Source organism: Phyllostomus hastatus, unplaced genomic scaffold, assembly GCF_019186645.2.
Source record: "Phyllostomus hastatus isolate PE091 unplaced genomic scaffold, TTU_PhHast_1.1 phas_scaffold_501, whole genome shotgun sequence".
NCBI classification, from domain to species: Eukaryota; Metazoa; Chordata; class Mammalia; order Chiroptera; family Phyllostomidae; genus Phyllostomus; species Phyllostomus hastatus.
The window spans coordinates 43,846,353-43,859,337 of NW_025334033.1; the positions used below are offsets into that span (position 1 = coordinate 43,846,353).

Consider the following 12,985-nt stretch of genomic DNA (forward strand, 5'->3'; position numbering starts at 1 on the left):
ACCCTGAATTACACACACTATAACTCAGAATTACAAATATATTTTTAAAAAGTATGGAATAATATTGTGCATACTGTTTTCCCTACTTAATATAAGCATTTGCCCACATCATTAACTATTTAATGCATGTTTTTAATGGCTCTGTAATATTCCTTTATGTCCCATGTACTATAAAATATTTTTTATCAATACCCTCTTGTTGAACATTAGGGCCTTGTGTGATAAACCTCTGTGTGAATCTCTGATGATCCCTTACATCAGATTCTTACAAGCACTTTAATGGGTCACATTTCCGAGGACTGTCAGGGCAGTTAATTGGCTTCTGTTCTTCTCTTTGCAGCAGCCCACTCACCCTGTGTACAACATTGGCCCGGACAAGGTGATCCAGGCCACCATGCACTTTCTACAGAAGCCGGTCCCAGGTTTCGAGGAGCACGAGGGTGAGGCAACGGCAGAGCCTTCCACCAACTAGAGGACGCAGGGTCCTGAGTCTCTGTGTTCACCGCAGCTCCGTGTTCGCCTGTTCCGGCCGAGGATTATACGTGTCGATACATACTGCATTCTGTGCCACACAGGCCTCGGCCACTGTGAGCTGTGACTGCCCGTTCTTGTCGAACAGAACAAAACCGATGACTCTGGGTTTGGAGAACACAGTGACATGGTTTTCAAAAAATTCCTTCCACTCCCGACAAACCAAAAATCTATCAGCACGTGCAGCATCTAAACCCACTTGGGCCTGGCCAGGGTTGGCTGGGGAACAGTACGCGCTGGGCAGCAGCAGCCCCTCCCCCTCCAGCTTTCCAGCCTGGACAGTTCTATCAAAACGAATGACGTCCATGAGTACGAGTATGAGGATCTACCGCTGCGATTCCCACTTGCACGCCACCATTAAGTCGCCAGGACGGTGCCCTCCCATGGGCAAATAAATCTGCTCCATGGCAAGACGAATTTTCCAGAGAAAGAAACCATAGTGGGGCCTCACTAGGAGGAGCCCAAGGCTCCCGCCTTCCTCGTTTGCAGTGGAAAAGAGCCGGGCTGGGGGAGAGCTGCCTCCTTGAGTTGATCCCTCCTCTTCCACACGGGAGAACTGAGCCACGTCTCTGGAAGGCCACGCTCAGTGCATGGGCAGGATTTGCTTCAGCCCCAGGTGTGGGAAACCAATTATGAATGGAAAATTAACGTCGAATTCAACTCTGTGCCAGAGGAAGCAGCCCCAGGGCCCACGCCCTCACCCCACCCCATCATGTACCATGAAAAGCCCCTCTGATGGCTGCAAGGCAGCTCCTGCAGCCTGTGGCCAATTCTGCGTGTTTCCATCTTTTTCCACCAGAGCCCCAGCCCATGCTCTTCAAAGACAGTGTTGTCTCCTCTCATCCAGAGTATTAATACTACTAAGTGTTTCACCTTAATTTCCGACTCAGGATTTATTCACGATCTGCCCACGCCAGGCTCAGAGAAATCAAATCAAGTGCTAGACACTCTGGCGGTAGGAGGCCGCGTGAACCTGGCTGTGGCAGGGCTGAGTGTCGCCTGGTGTGTTCAGCCTCTGCTGCTCACATGGAACCCTTTCTTTGTCAGTGGGGTGTCGAGTTGGGTCATCTGTCCATTGCTGTGGTCACAGCATGCTCCATGTGGCTGACCGGGCTGTCGCAAAGGCAGTCATGGGCTGTGGGCAGATGAGAGCTCAGAGATGCAGCCTGAGGCTCTTCTCAAAAACTCTGGCCATTTGCTGCCTCTAATTCCCTATTGCTTTGGTGTATTGGACTATGTATTATCTCCTTGAAATAATAAAGGAATAACATTTTCTATGATGTCTCTCGTTTGTGACTGGCACTAAGAAAATTCCTTCAGAACACTCAGTGTTGGGAGTTGTTGAAGGTTGTTCACCATCACCAGTCTCCTCCTGAGAGCGAGATTCCACACCAGGCGCGTTAGTGACGATGAAGAGGTCCGACTTGGGTTCCGCCCTCACAGACCTTCTCCGGCTGAAGACACAGCGGGCCCAATAAGGACTGGGAAGAGCTGTGTCCCAGGCTCCCTGGAGCGGCTAGCTTTACTTTTGTCCCAGCGTTCAGCACACTGCGTTTCATGGTCTGTCCAGGGGTCTGTCTCCTCGACGTGACTATAAGCAGGACTGTGCTCCTGAGTCCTGAAGCAGGCATTCAGCGATGAGTGGGTGGGTGCGTGTGCTGGCCAGACGCAGGGGAGCTGTCACGGGGACAGGTCAGAATCCTGTGGTCACCCAGCCTTCTTCCTCATCTGCCAAGAGACTCTGGCCAAGAGAGACCAAGCAGCTGGGTGCTCTGTGACCTGACCCTCCTTGATGGACAAGAAGAGGCTGTCCTCAGAGGCAGAGCATAAACCAAATCCACATCCTGGAATGCAGCTCCTGCCTGCATGTTATTTTTGCTCTGCTAGAAAGGGTTTGGACTACAGAGCAACATATTGAAATGCATCACCCCCATCACTACAAAAACACCAACCCTACCAGAGATTCTAAAATTCCACTCCTATCTGCTGTCCGTGCAGTGTGCCAGCAGCCTCGTAGAAAATTAATGAACAGAAACCTCATTTAAAGTGAAGTAGGGTGGCCAGGAGAGGGAGCTCTCATGCCCTACGTGGGGCGCAGAGAGCAAGGCCCAGAGTGTTCGCAGCCCTTCCCAGTCTCCTTTCCCCTCTGCGAAAGCGCTTCCTCTTTTGTTTTAGCCGACTTCACTTGCCTGTGACTTGCCACAGTCTTGTCTTCTTGTCTCATACACAGGATTACAATTGCTTTTCCCAAATGAGCCCATTTTGCTGGAGAAATATCTGGCTTTTTGTTTATGGTCAACAGCCCCAAGGTATTCTGAGATAAACTGCGGGGGGGGGGGGGGGGGGGTAATGGGTGTGGTGAAGGCAGGAGGGATCCTCAGTCTTTACACTAAGGAGGGAAGATTTGCGCTGGGTCCCAAAAGGCAGGTAAAGTTTGGCCAAGTACAGAAGTGAGGGTCGTTTACTGGTACTCCTACCTCAGAATAAGACTCTTCTTGGCACACCCATGGGACTTCCTTCTTGCTCCCCTCTGTTGGGAGGGCTTCCTGCCCTGAACAGCATTCAAGTGAGACCTTCAGGTAAATTCTCAGATTTATCACGTGGACCCTTAAGTAGAAGGCACTCATATAGCACTCAAGGTGGGTTACTCCTAACAAATATGTCCCCCATCAGTAAAGACACACAAAACTATTATAGATCTCTTCATCTAGATGAGCCCCGACTTCCCCCTTGGGTCCATCCCCCACCTGGGTTGAGTGCCGTGTAAGCTGGGAAGGCTGCCAGGCCCTACTGGGGGCAGAAGGGGAGCCTTGTGGACAAGCCAGTGCACGCTCCCCCGAGATAACAATACTGTCCTAGTCAGCAGTGTTCGCTCCTACACTGCCTGCTCTTCAAGGAGCTGGAAGCCACGAGTGGGTTCCGGCCACTGTGTGTGGATAATACAGAGGTGCTCTTGAGGAAGCCACTTCTCAGGAAGACCTGGCACGAAAGCAGAGGCCATATTAAATAACTCTTCCGAGATGGCCTTCCACTGGGGGCTAGCCCGAGGCCTTGCTGTGGTGCTTCCTGGTGATTTAACTTAGCAGCGAGATTCAGTCTAGACAACCCAAGGGGGTGACCTTGGCTATTTCACCAAACTTAACTGTCTATGCTGCACTTCTGGTGGGGGCTTGACAGCTGGGAATGAAAAATGGAGCTGCCCAGTTGCCCCCGGGGTGAACTGTATTGTTGGTAGAAGTAGAATCCATCAGCTGTAGATGCAGATGCGCAGATAACGATGCTGCCATTCCAGCATGAAAACTGAAAAACTTCTATTCCCACCTTGTTTACATCGATCCTACCTCCTGATGAAGCGGGTCACTGGGCTACCACTGGTATATGCCAGTAGCTTTTAGCGTCCCAGTTCAGGGGGAGGTGTAATGGCCTGGGGTGGAAAAAGAATGTTCGTACGCCTGTAGGCTTCTGAGACACGATGACCAGGGCTAATAAGATGTAGGCACTGCATAAACCAAACCTTAAAGACGTAGGATGTCTCCCATTCACTGTCTGGGACAGGTTCAGTTCTGTGAAAGCCTGCATTCCTAGTAATGATAATCGAACCTGGTGTTAATGTGGTATAGAGGTCTCTAGTGGAGGGCCACTCAGTGTTGCTTCCATCTGGGACACACGTAGCAGGCAACACACCCCCTCTGTAAAGGGCCAAGTACTAGCTGTTTTAGGCTTTGAGAGCAACTACTCAACCCTGCTCCGCCATTGCAGTGCAAAGCAGTCATGAGCAAAGTGTGGCTGTGCTCGAATAAAACTTTATGGAAACAGGTGGGGTCCTGATCTGGCCCATCGGCTGCAGTTTGCTGACCCCTGATCTAGACTAAATCTCATCCATATTCATTCTTCCATGGCTCGGATGCTTTTCATGGGCTATGAGTGTCAAATGACAAATGGTGAAGTTGGGCAAATGTTCTAGCCACCCACATGCACTGCTCTGGGCATTCATTGTCTTTGAACAGGAAGGAGAATTGTATGATTTAAGACATTGTTGCAACTTGGAAAACTTGACCCAAACTGGCTTAAAGCAAAGAGGAAATGTGTTGACGGTAAACGGAAATTTCCAAGGAATTAGCTTGGCTGTGTGAGTGACTTCAGTAGGTCTCTCCCCCTCGCACTGTCTCTCTGTATTAGCTCCAGCTTCAAGAGCTCCAGACCTCACACCCTCTTAGGGGCACGTTTACAGACAAGAGCACAGTCCCAGCCTTCCTTCCCAGGGAGCATCACTGTGTTTCCCTGGGTTGCTCAAACCAAGAGCCTGTCTGAGAAGCAGTCCGATGGCCAGATACAGTGCACTGATTGCCCTGGGTCCTCACCACATTCTCGGTGAGCGGGAAACAGAGCTCCAAGAGGAACACAGTCTAAGAACTGGGAAGAATGAAGCCTAAAATGCAAATTAGAGTTGTAGCCAAAAGGGGGAAAAGGAAGCTGGAGAGGCTGGCTAATCACCCTTGTTCTCCAGCACTGAGAATTCTTACCGCGATAAAAACCTGTAGTGGTCATTGTTGGCACCCTTTCCTCCCCTTCCCAACTGTGGCAGACAATAGGCTTGCATGGATTTGACCCCCTCCTACCTTCAGGGCAAAGCCCTGACTGGCCTAAGCCAATCATTTTAATCCACCTCTCTTTGCTGCATTAATTTGTTCAGGTTTAGTAATAACCCAGGTCTAAGCCAATAAACATGGCTTATCCTAGCCTCAGTGACTGATTCAGAGCCAAGCAAGTGGCCTGAAATAGACCCAAGGAAGGAGCCCTACACATATTATGATAGAAAAAAAAAAAGCACCTATTCCTATTAGTGATGGTGGGATGTGTGGCCTGGGACTTCTAAAAAGCTGTTTTCCTACCTAAAAGCAAACCAGCTTTAGAAGCTCGCACACAAAGACTCCCCAAGAGATTGAGAAACGTGACCAAACCCCGACCATACTGCTCCCGCAGTCTCCTCTGCCTCTGGGTTTTTCAACTATGAGCCAGTTGGGGTTGGATTTATTATTACTTGCAAGCAAAACACCCTAAGTCATACAAAACTTGATCCCAGATTAGCTGGCTGTGCAGGAAGGTTCTCACTTGGTGACTGAACAATGACCATCCTTGCCACATCCACCCAAACAACATCCCAACGAGAATGCTTCCTGGTCTGTTGCCTCTCCTCACGTCATCCTTGACTCAACCTCATGAGGTGGGCGAGGCAGGTGTATTATCTGCATTTTACAACTAGAGAAACAGGTCAGAGAGCTTACGTGAATCACCCGAGGTTTCCTAGGCATCAAGTCGTGGAGTCTGAACCTGAACCCAGACCTGCTGCCTCCAAGGCCATGCCCTTCCACCACTCCAGGTCTCTCTAAAGGACGGTGAAACGGGTGGTCTCGGGGATGCGGGGAGGAACATAGCTAAACATACATGGGTTAGCTCCAGGGCTGGGTGACTGAGGCCTCGAAGGCCGGCCCCATCTTTGACCTGGACCAGGACGGTGACAGCAAACAGCAGGGGTGGGCTCACGTCACCCTTTTAACCCATCTCCCACTTTCTGCCATGTTTCTGGCATAGACTGATGCTCCCTGCACTAAATGCGTGCCACTCCGCTGCAGATGGTGACCCTGCATGATTCACAGTAAGGCCATGGTGAATCAGTCTTTCTGGGAGCCGACCGCAGCCCCAGTGGCAGCCAGCCTTCTCCAGGCTGGCCCGGCATGCCTGACCATTTCCTGGACATCCTCTTTCATTGCCCTGCAATAACCACCTCGCCTCTGCTTTCCACCAGCTGGTGCAGGAGGTCCAGAGCACGGGTCTGGCAGCTGACGTTCCTCCCTCCTAGTTCTCAGGCACATCCAAGAACAAAACTGGGCAGGTGTGACAGAATACTCCTCGCCAACCCCACTAAACAGAAAACTTCCCCTGCCCTCCACTTCCCTCCTTCCCCTGTGGAAACACAGCTCTTACAAAATAACAAGAACAATAATGCACTTTTTTAAATAAACATTTTTTGTCAATCTGCACCTCTTAGCCAGTTTCCCCTATTGTAATCAACTTACACGAGTACTGTCCATTTGTTACAACTAATGAACCAATATTGATACATTTTTATTAACTGTGAAGTCCATACTTCATTCAGGTTCCTTAGCTTTTACCTAATGTCCTTTCTCTGTCTCAGGATCCCATCCAGGCTTCTTCATTCCATTTAGCTGTCATGTCTCCTTAAGGCTGCTTTGATTGTGACAATTCTTCAGACTTGTTTTGGGTGACCCTGACAGTTTTGAGGAGCACTGGTCAGGGGTTTTGTGGAATGTCTCTCAATGGGAATTTGTGTGGTTTTCCTCGTGGTTAGACTAGAGCTCTAGGTTTGGGGGAAGACCCGAGGGAAATGCCCCCTCCTTGCATCCTGGCAAGGGCGACACGCTATCGGCGTGGTGGCTGGTCACTGGTCGCTATCAGTGGCTGGTCACTGACGGTGTCACCCGAATCACCTGGCTGAGCTAGTGTTTGTCAGGTGCCCTCCCTCAGGCTCCTCTTTCTCCCCCTTCCCAAAGAACAAAGTCCTTGCGCACAGCCACACTTAGGGAATGGGGAGTTACGCCTACGCCCTCGACGGGGGCGTAGCTATGTAAATTATTTGGAATTCTTCTGTATGGGAGTCTTGTTTATTCTCCATTTACTCATTTATTCAAGCATGTATTTACATTAGGATGGACTCATAAATATTTGTTTTATACTTTGAGATATGTTCCAATACTGGTTTATTTTTTGCTCAGATTGTCCTGGCTTTGGTCATTTGGTGCTCTTTTAACTGGTTTGTGTCTCTCTGACAAACCCATACTTTCTTAGTAAAAATAACACATTTTAACCCCTTTTCTCTCAGGAAGCATTGCAGGTTGATAACCACTGACACTGGACAATGAGGGCATTAGGGTTCAGTACTATTCTCTCAACCTTTGATCACATTACATTCTTCCAAGTAAAAAGTACCGCATGTTAGTCATCTTGGATATGAGACTTCATGTCCCATCTGCTATACCTGAGCAGATGGGACAAAGAGGATGACAGGGCCCTGGGACTTCAGCTACCAGAGTCAGCAGGATCCACGTCACAGCTCTCTCAAGAGGAAGGCTGGGTAGACCCTAGGGCTGCAGGGGCTCTGATGCCCAGGCATGCTGGCCAGTGCCCGGCAGACCAATGGTGAGTGCCCTACAGATAGCGTCACTGCTGAAGGGATGACGATGGTGATCATGAAATGGGAACCTGGGAGATCGATGCCACACTCCCCAGGAAGGCTGATGCTTCACTAGGCTCCTGCCCTTGAGTACTTCCCCTCTTTCAGGAGCAGTTGCTGCCATGAGCCTAGACACCAAGGAGGCCAGTGATGTGTTGGAATGTGAAAAGTGATCAGCCCATGCAGAGCAAAGGCTCTGACCCACCTTCTCTTTATCAACAGCCTCCACCCAGCCACCCTGCCAGCTGCAAGGGAGCCTGAGGCTGGGCTCTTACAGGGAGGAAGAAAGGACGGCATAACGAGAGCTCGAGAAGCTACGGCCTAGCCCTGTTCCTTGTCCCTCCCATATGCCAGTGCTCTCTCATTAAGGGCCCCAACCTCTGAACTCTGCTGGCAATCAGAGCCCTGACATGCACTTTTGTGCCATGTGCAAGAATCTGTTCTCTGTCTACCCTCAGCTTCTTGGAGGCAGGGCCCTGGCTTCCTTAGCTGCCCTGAAACTCCCCATGCCTGGCAGAGTGCTGGGCTAATACGTGATGCTCGATTACCGTGGGTTGAACTCATGCAGGGGCAACTCCAGAGCTGAACTCAAAGTGCAGAGATGAACATACACTGGGGAACCGAGGTGCACTGACTCACACACACACACCTGTGTATTTCGTACCCGTTGTATCAAATACAGGGTACCCGTGGCAGGCCAGGAACTATCCTAGGGGTGCAGCAACAAGCGAAAGACCAGCCCTGGCCTCATGGGAGCTCCCAGTTGGAATGCCAGCCAGTGTGTTCATGGCAGCACTCTGCAGAGGAGGGGACCCTGGGCCCATTTCCCGGGTGAGAAAGTTAGGCTGATTGAACCCGAGTTCCCCTTCGGGCAGTCTACCGCTAGCCTTGTAGTAGGTATGTGCTGTGGACGTGACATTCCTTCTCTTAGCTGGCTGGCCTTGCTGTGGCCTTTTGGCCTAAAGCCATTGGCCGCTGTCCTCTAGCCCCAGATCTGTCCCTGCCACCTTCAAGTTGTTGATGGCACCGGGAGCTATGACACAATGAAGCTCTCCAGCATGTGTGTGGGAGCCACATGGCCAGCTGGACTCCTCTGGCTGGTGATGAGTGACCATGGGTATGGGTGGCAGCTCTACACACCCACTTGGTTATTTTTTACCCAAAGTATGTATGTTTTTACATTCAATATTATTCTTTTGTATTAGTTGCAGGCGTACGGCATACTGGTTAGCAATTATATACTTTACAAAGGGTTCCACTGACATTTCTGGTACCCACCTGGCACTGTACATATTTACTACACTACTGTTTTCCCTATGCTGTACTTCACCTCCCCGTGGCTGTCTGTAACTACCAATCTGCACTTCGAAGTCCCGTCCCCTTCCCCCTCCCCGCCCTGCCCCAGCTCTGTCAATCATCAGTCTGCTCCCGGAGTCTGTTTCTGTTTTATTTGTTCATATTGTTCTTTAGATTCCACATAGGAGTAAAACTGTACTGGTTATTTCTTGAACCAGACTCCGCACAGCTCACTGGGCCCCGGCAGGAGCTGGCTTGTGGAGTGCGCACCTTCCCCGACAGGCCTGCCACGGTAGCTGTCAGGTGTGTTTTTCTTGGCAGGAGACTCAAACCTTAACCATGTTCAGCACCGGAGTGGAAGGTTCTGGCACGGATTTAACACTGGATCCTTGATTCTTCTGTCATTTAAAATTCACAGCAGAGACCCTGCTGAATGATCCTGCCCAGCGGAGGCTGTGGGTGCACAAGGGCCCCACCCTGCAGTGGACACCTGAGGAAAACAACCCTGCACGGGGCCTGCCAGTCAGAGGGGCCTGCTGGGGAAGCTGGCACCAGCCCAGGACACAGAAGGGAACCTGCTTGGCTGGTTGTGAATTGTCCAGGGCCACCTGTTTGGCTCTCTTCTAGACACGCCTGTCCTACTGGGCGTGTGCGCACACATGTGCACAAGGCACATGCACATCAGCCAGGGCGAGCTAGAGCTCGGGGCCCACTCCTCAGACCACACAGAGCCAACGGGGCAGTTGGTCCCCCCTCACCCCGGAAAGTCTGAGTAACGAGGGTTTCACCCCTATGTATTTTTTAAAAGATTGTATTTCTTAGAGGGGAAGGTGGGGAGAAAGAAACTTCGATTGGTTTATTCTTGCACACCCCTAGTTGAGGACTTGGCCCACAGCCCACACATGTGCCCCGACAGAATCAAATGGGCAACCTTTCAGTTGGCAGACTGGCACTCAACCCACCGGGCACCACCAGCCAGGGCTCAAGCCCTATCTTAACCAGGCCCCAGTGGGAACCGCCCGGCAGGCACGAGACAGGCTTGCAGTCATCCCTGTGCCTAGCATGGTGCGGACCACCAGGGACTGCAGAAACATGAACTGAAACCGGGATGGAGAACAGTGCAAGTATGCAGCGTGGTAATGGTTAATGGTTCCAATCCAGCCAGCAGGGTGTATTTCACTTCCTAAATCCAGCTTTTTTCCAAACAGATTCAAGGTCTGTCACGAGTTCCTTCAGACCTTGCAAATCAAGCAAAGCCTATTTATTGGTTACCACCCTTTGGTATTCAACATACACTTACTTCCCCTTTAAAGACTTTAATGCACTGAAGGATGGAGTTTATTCACTCCATATTTCAACAAAACTCAAACAGGAGTGGTTGCACTGCCCGGGACCTATGAAGGCAAACAGACCTAGGAATTGTTAGACACAAGGGCTTTCACACTTACGCCTTCACGCCTTTGTGCTATTACTGTCCTCATATTATGCCTCAGGAAGCCAGGGCTGTGTCACTTTCCTCAACATCTTCCTTTTGTTCCCTGGCCTATTTTATTTTGGGGAGTCAGACCTGGGTGCATGAGAACCACCTGGGAGAGCTTGTTAAACTGACTCTGGGCTGCTGGGCCACAGCGTGCTCTAGGTCAGGGGAGCAGGTGCCCAGGGACCCTTTCAGCCAACACCCCTGGGCATGGGCCAAGGACCTCACTCCGAGTAGCAATATGATGGGGGCTTCTGAGCAATTCTTCCTGGGTAGAATGTCAAATGTCGCAAGTTCAGAGACGCCACTGAATGGCGGGAGGAGGGAATGGCAGAGCCTCGCTCAGGCTCACACCAGATCTGAGTAAGGCAGCCATCGGAGCCCCTCTGGTTTTTAAGAGTGCGTCAGTCCAGTCCTGGAGTTCCCTTGCTGTCTCTTTATTCCCTCTGCTTTGTTAGGATAGGGCACATCTCAGCAGCGGGAAGCATTTGCGAGATCCCAAGAAGTCTGTGCTCACACACTCCAGAGCAGGCTGCAGGGGCTCCATTTCTCCATCGTGTGGACTCAGCCCTGGTCATGAGCTTTGTGCAGATAATGGCAGCTGGCCCCTACCTGCGTGCTCACTCGGTCCCAAGGTCAAGCACATTATAAGCATGTTTCATTTAACTCCAAAACCATCTTATGAGGTTAGTAGCATTTTCTAAAGCAGTAAGATAAAGTTTATTTAGAACATCACAGAGGTATAAATGAGCTATAGAAGAAATGGCTCAGGAAACAAGTTCCAGAGACCAAAGAAGGGGCCCTTGGAACTCAGGAGAAAGGTGAAGGTAATGCGCCCGAGGGGAAGAGCGGGAGGGAAAAAGTGCTGGAATGTTCCCAGGGGCGAGGGAGCCAGGTTAGAATAGTACTATTATTGCACTCATTTTATAGATGAGGACACCAGGGCGAGGGAAGTGACTCAGCGGAGGTTTCCCAGCTATGACGGACACAGCCAGGATTTTGAACTCGGGCAGTCTGGCTTCAGAGGCCACGCAGAGAACACTCCTCTCTCTTCTATCACCTACTCAGTCTTGTTTTTTCAGCCTTTCCCAGATAAGATAGCTCTGTGAGCTGAGGTAATTCTTTGCTGAAGTTGTTGCTCCTCTAGATACGAGATGAGCATATCAAGAATTAAAAAAAAAAAAGAATTTAAAAAGCTAGGCCATTTAAAGTATTTTTTCACTTGCAGCAATTGTAAAAGTCGGAAAATATTAAGTTCACCACTGCGTAAGAGAAAGAGGTGCTTTGAACACGACCCTCAATGAAGCTACCTGCCTTAGTAACCGAGCAAATCACCAGGTTCTCTGGCTTTATGCAGCACTGTCCAGAACGCAACGGAAAAGACAAACGAGAGAAGAACACTGCTGTATACAGCACAGTCAAACTCTGGTGTCCTGGTGGGTACGGACACTGGCTTCCTTAAACACACATACCAGAACGAACTTGGCTGTAACTTTCATTTGTCCCATTTAGAAAGCACCATCTCTAGCTTGGGTCTCTTACCTTGCCTCCCTTTCCAGGCAGCTGCTCCCAGCGGCACCACCTCTCCTCCACCACTTGCCAGTCTGCTCAGCCGGTCAGTCATGTGCTTCAGATGTCCCGGGCGAATCGGCTATCCGTGGTGGCTCTTTCCTTCCGACTGGTTTACTGAATTTTTGAGAAGCCTAAAACTGAACCCCTTGCCCTGCCAATATACTGGCTCTCAGGGACATCCCCTATCCCCACGCTGGCTGGCTCGAATGCCCCTTCTTGTTTGCTCTCTGCCTACCGGGCGCCCTGCTTTACACTCCTTCCATCTCACCAGCGTGGCTCAGAGTCCACAGCTTGGTTCTCATGCCTACCCTGACCAAGCCAACTGTGTGATACGGAGTTTATAATTAAGGTCAGACATACAAAGAGATGTAGTCATGGGCAATGAAAAAGAGACAGAAAGCAAGCTAACTGTGAGGGCTTAAGAAATCACCCAACTTTTCATTTTAATTTTCATATTCCTGTTTCTTTTGTCTTGAAATGGAGTACCTTTAATCAATAGGGTAATGCTCCCTGCCCCCTCTGCCCCGCAACATCCTTATTGCCCTCAATGCAGTTGTGGCTGGGGGTGGGGTGGGATTGTTTTGATCATGTTACAAAATGTCTCTTGTAGAAACATGACCCACCTGTCAACTCCCATTAATCAAAAAGAGATACTATAGATTTGACATCCTATTGACAGGGGCCCCAGCACTACCATTCTAAAGAGAGTGACAAAGCAAAGAACTAATTTGCCTTTACTCTCGCCTCTGGTCCAGGTACAGCAATACTTCCTGTCAGCCAGACCTCCCGACACCCTCCCCCTCCCCTGCCCGCAAAAAAAAAAAACCACACCAAAACTGAGCTGTATTATGGCCATA

The 12,985-nt window shown here is 50.3% G+C and overlaps 1 protein-coding gene across 1 annotated transcript in view; it reads left to right on the forward strand.

The window, feature by feature from the left end:
• FNTB (farnesyltransferase, CAAX box, beta) overlaps window positions 1–1,901 on the forward strand; it is a 62,370-nt gene extending 60,469 nt beyond the window's left edge. The window contains exon 12 of the mRNA XM_045823421.1: window positions 341–1,901. Coding sequence (XP_045679377.1) covers window positions 341–472 — 132 coding nt within the window. The 3' untranslated portion in view covers window positions 473–1,901. The remainder of the gene's footprint in view (window positions 1–340) is intronic.
• The last annotated feature ends 11,084 nt before the right edge of the window (window positions 1,902–12,985 follow it).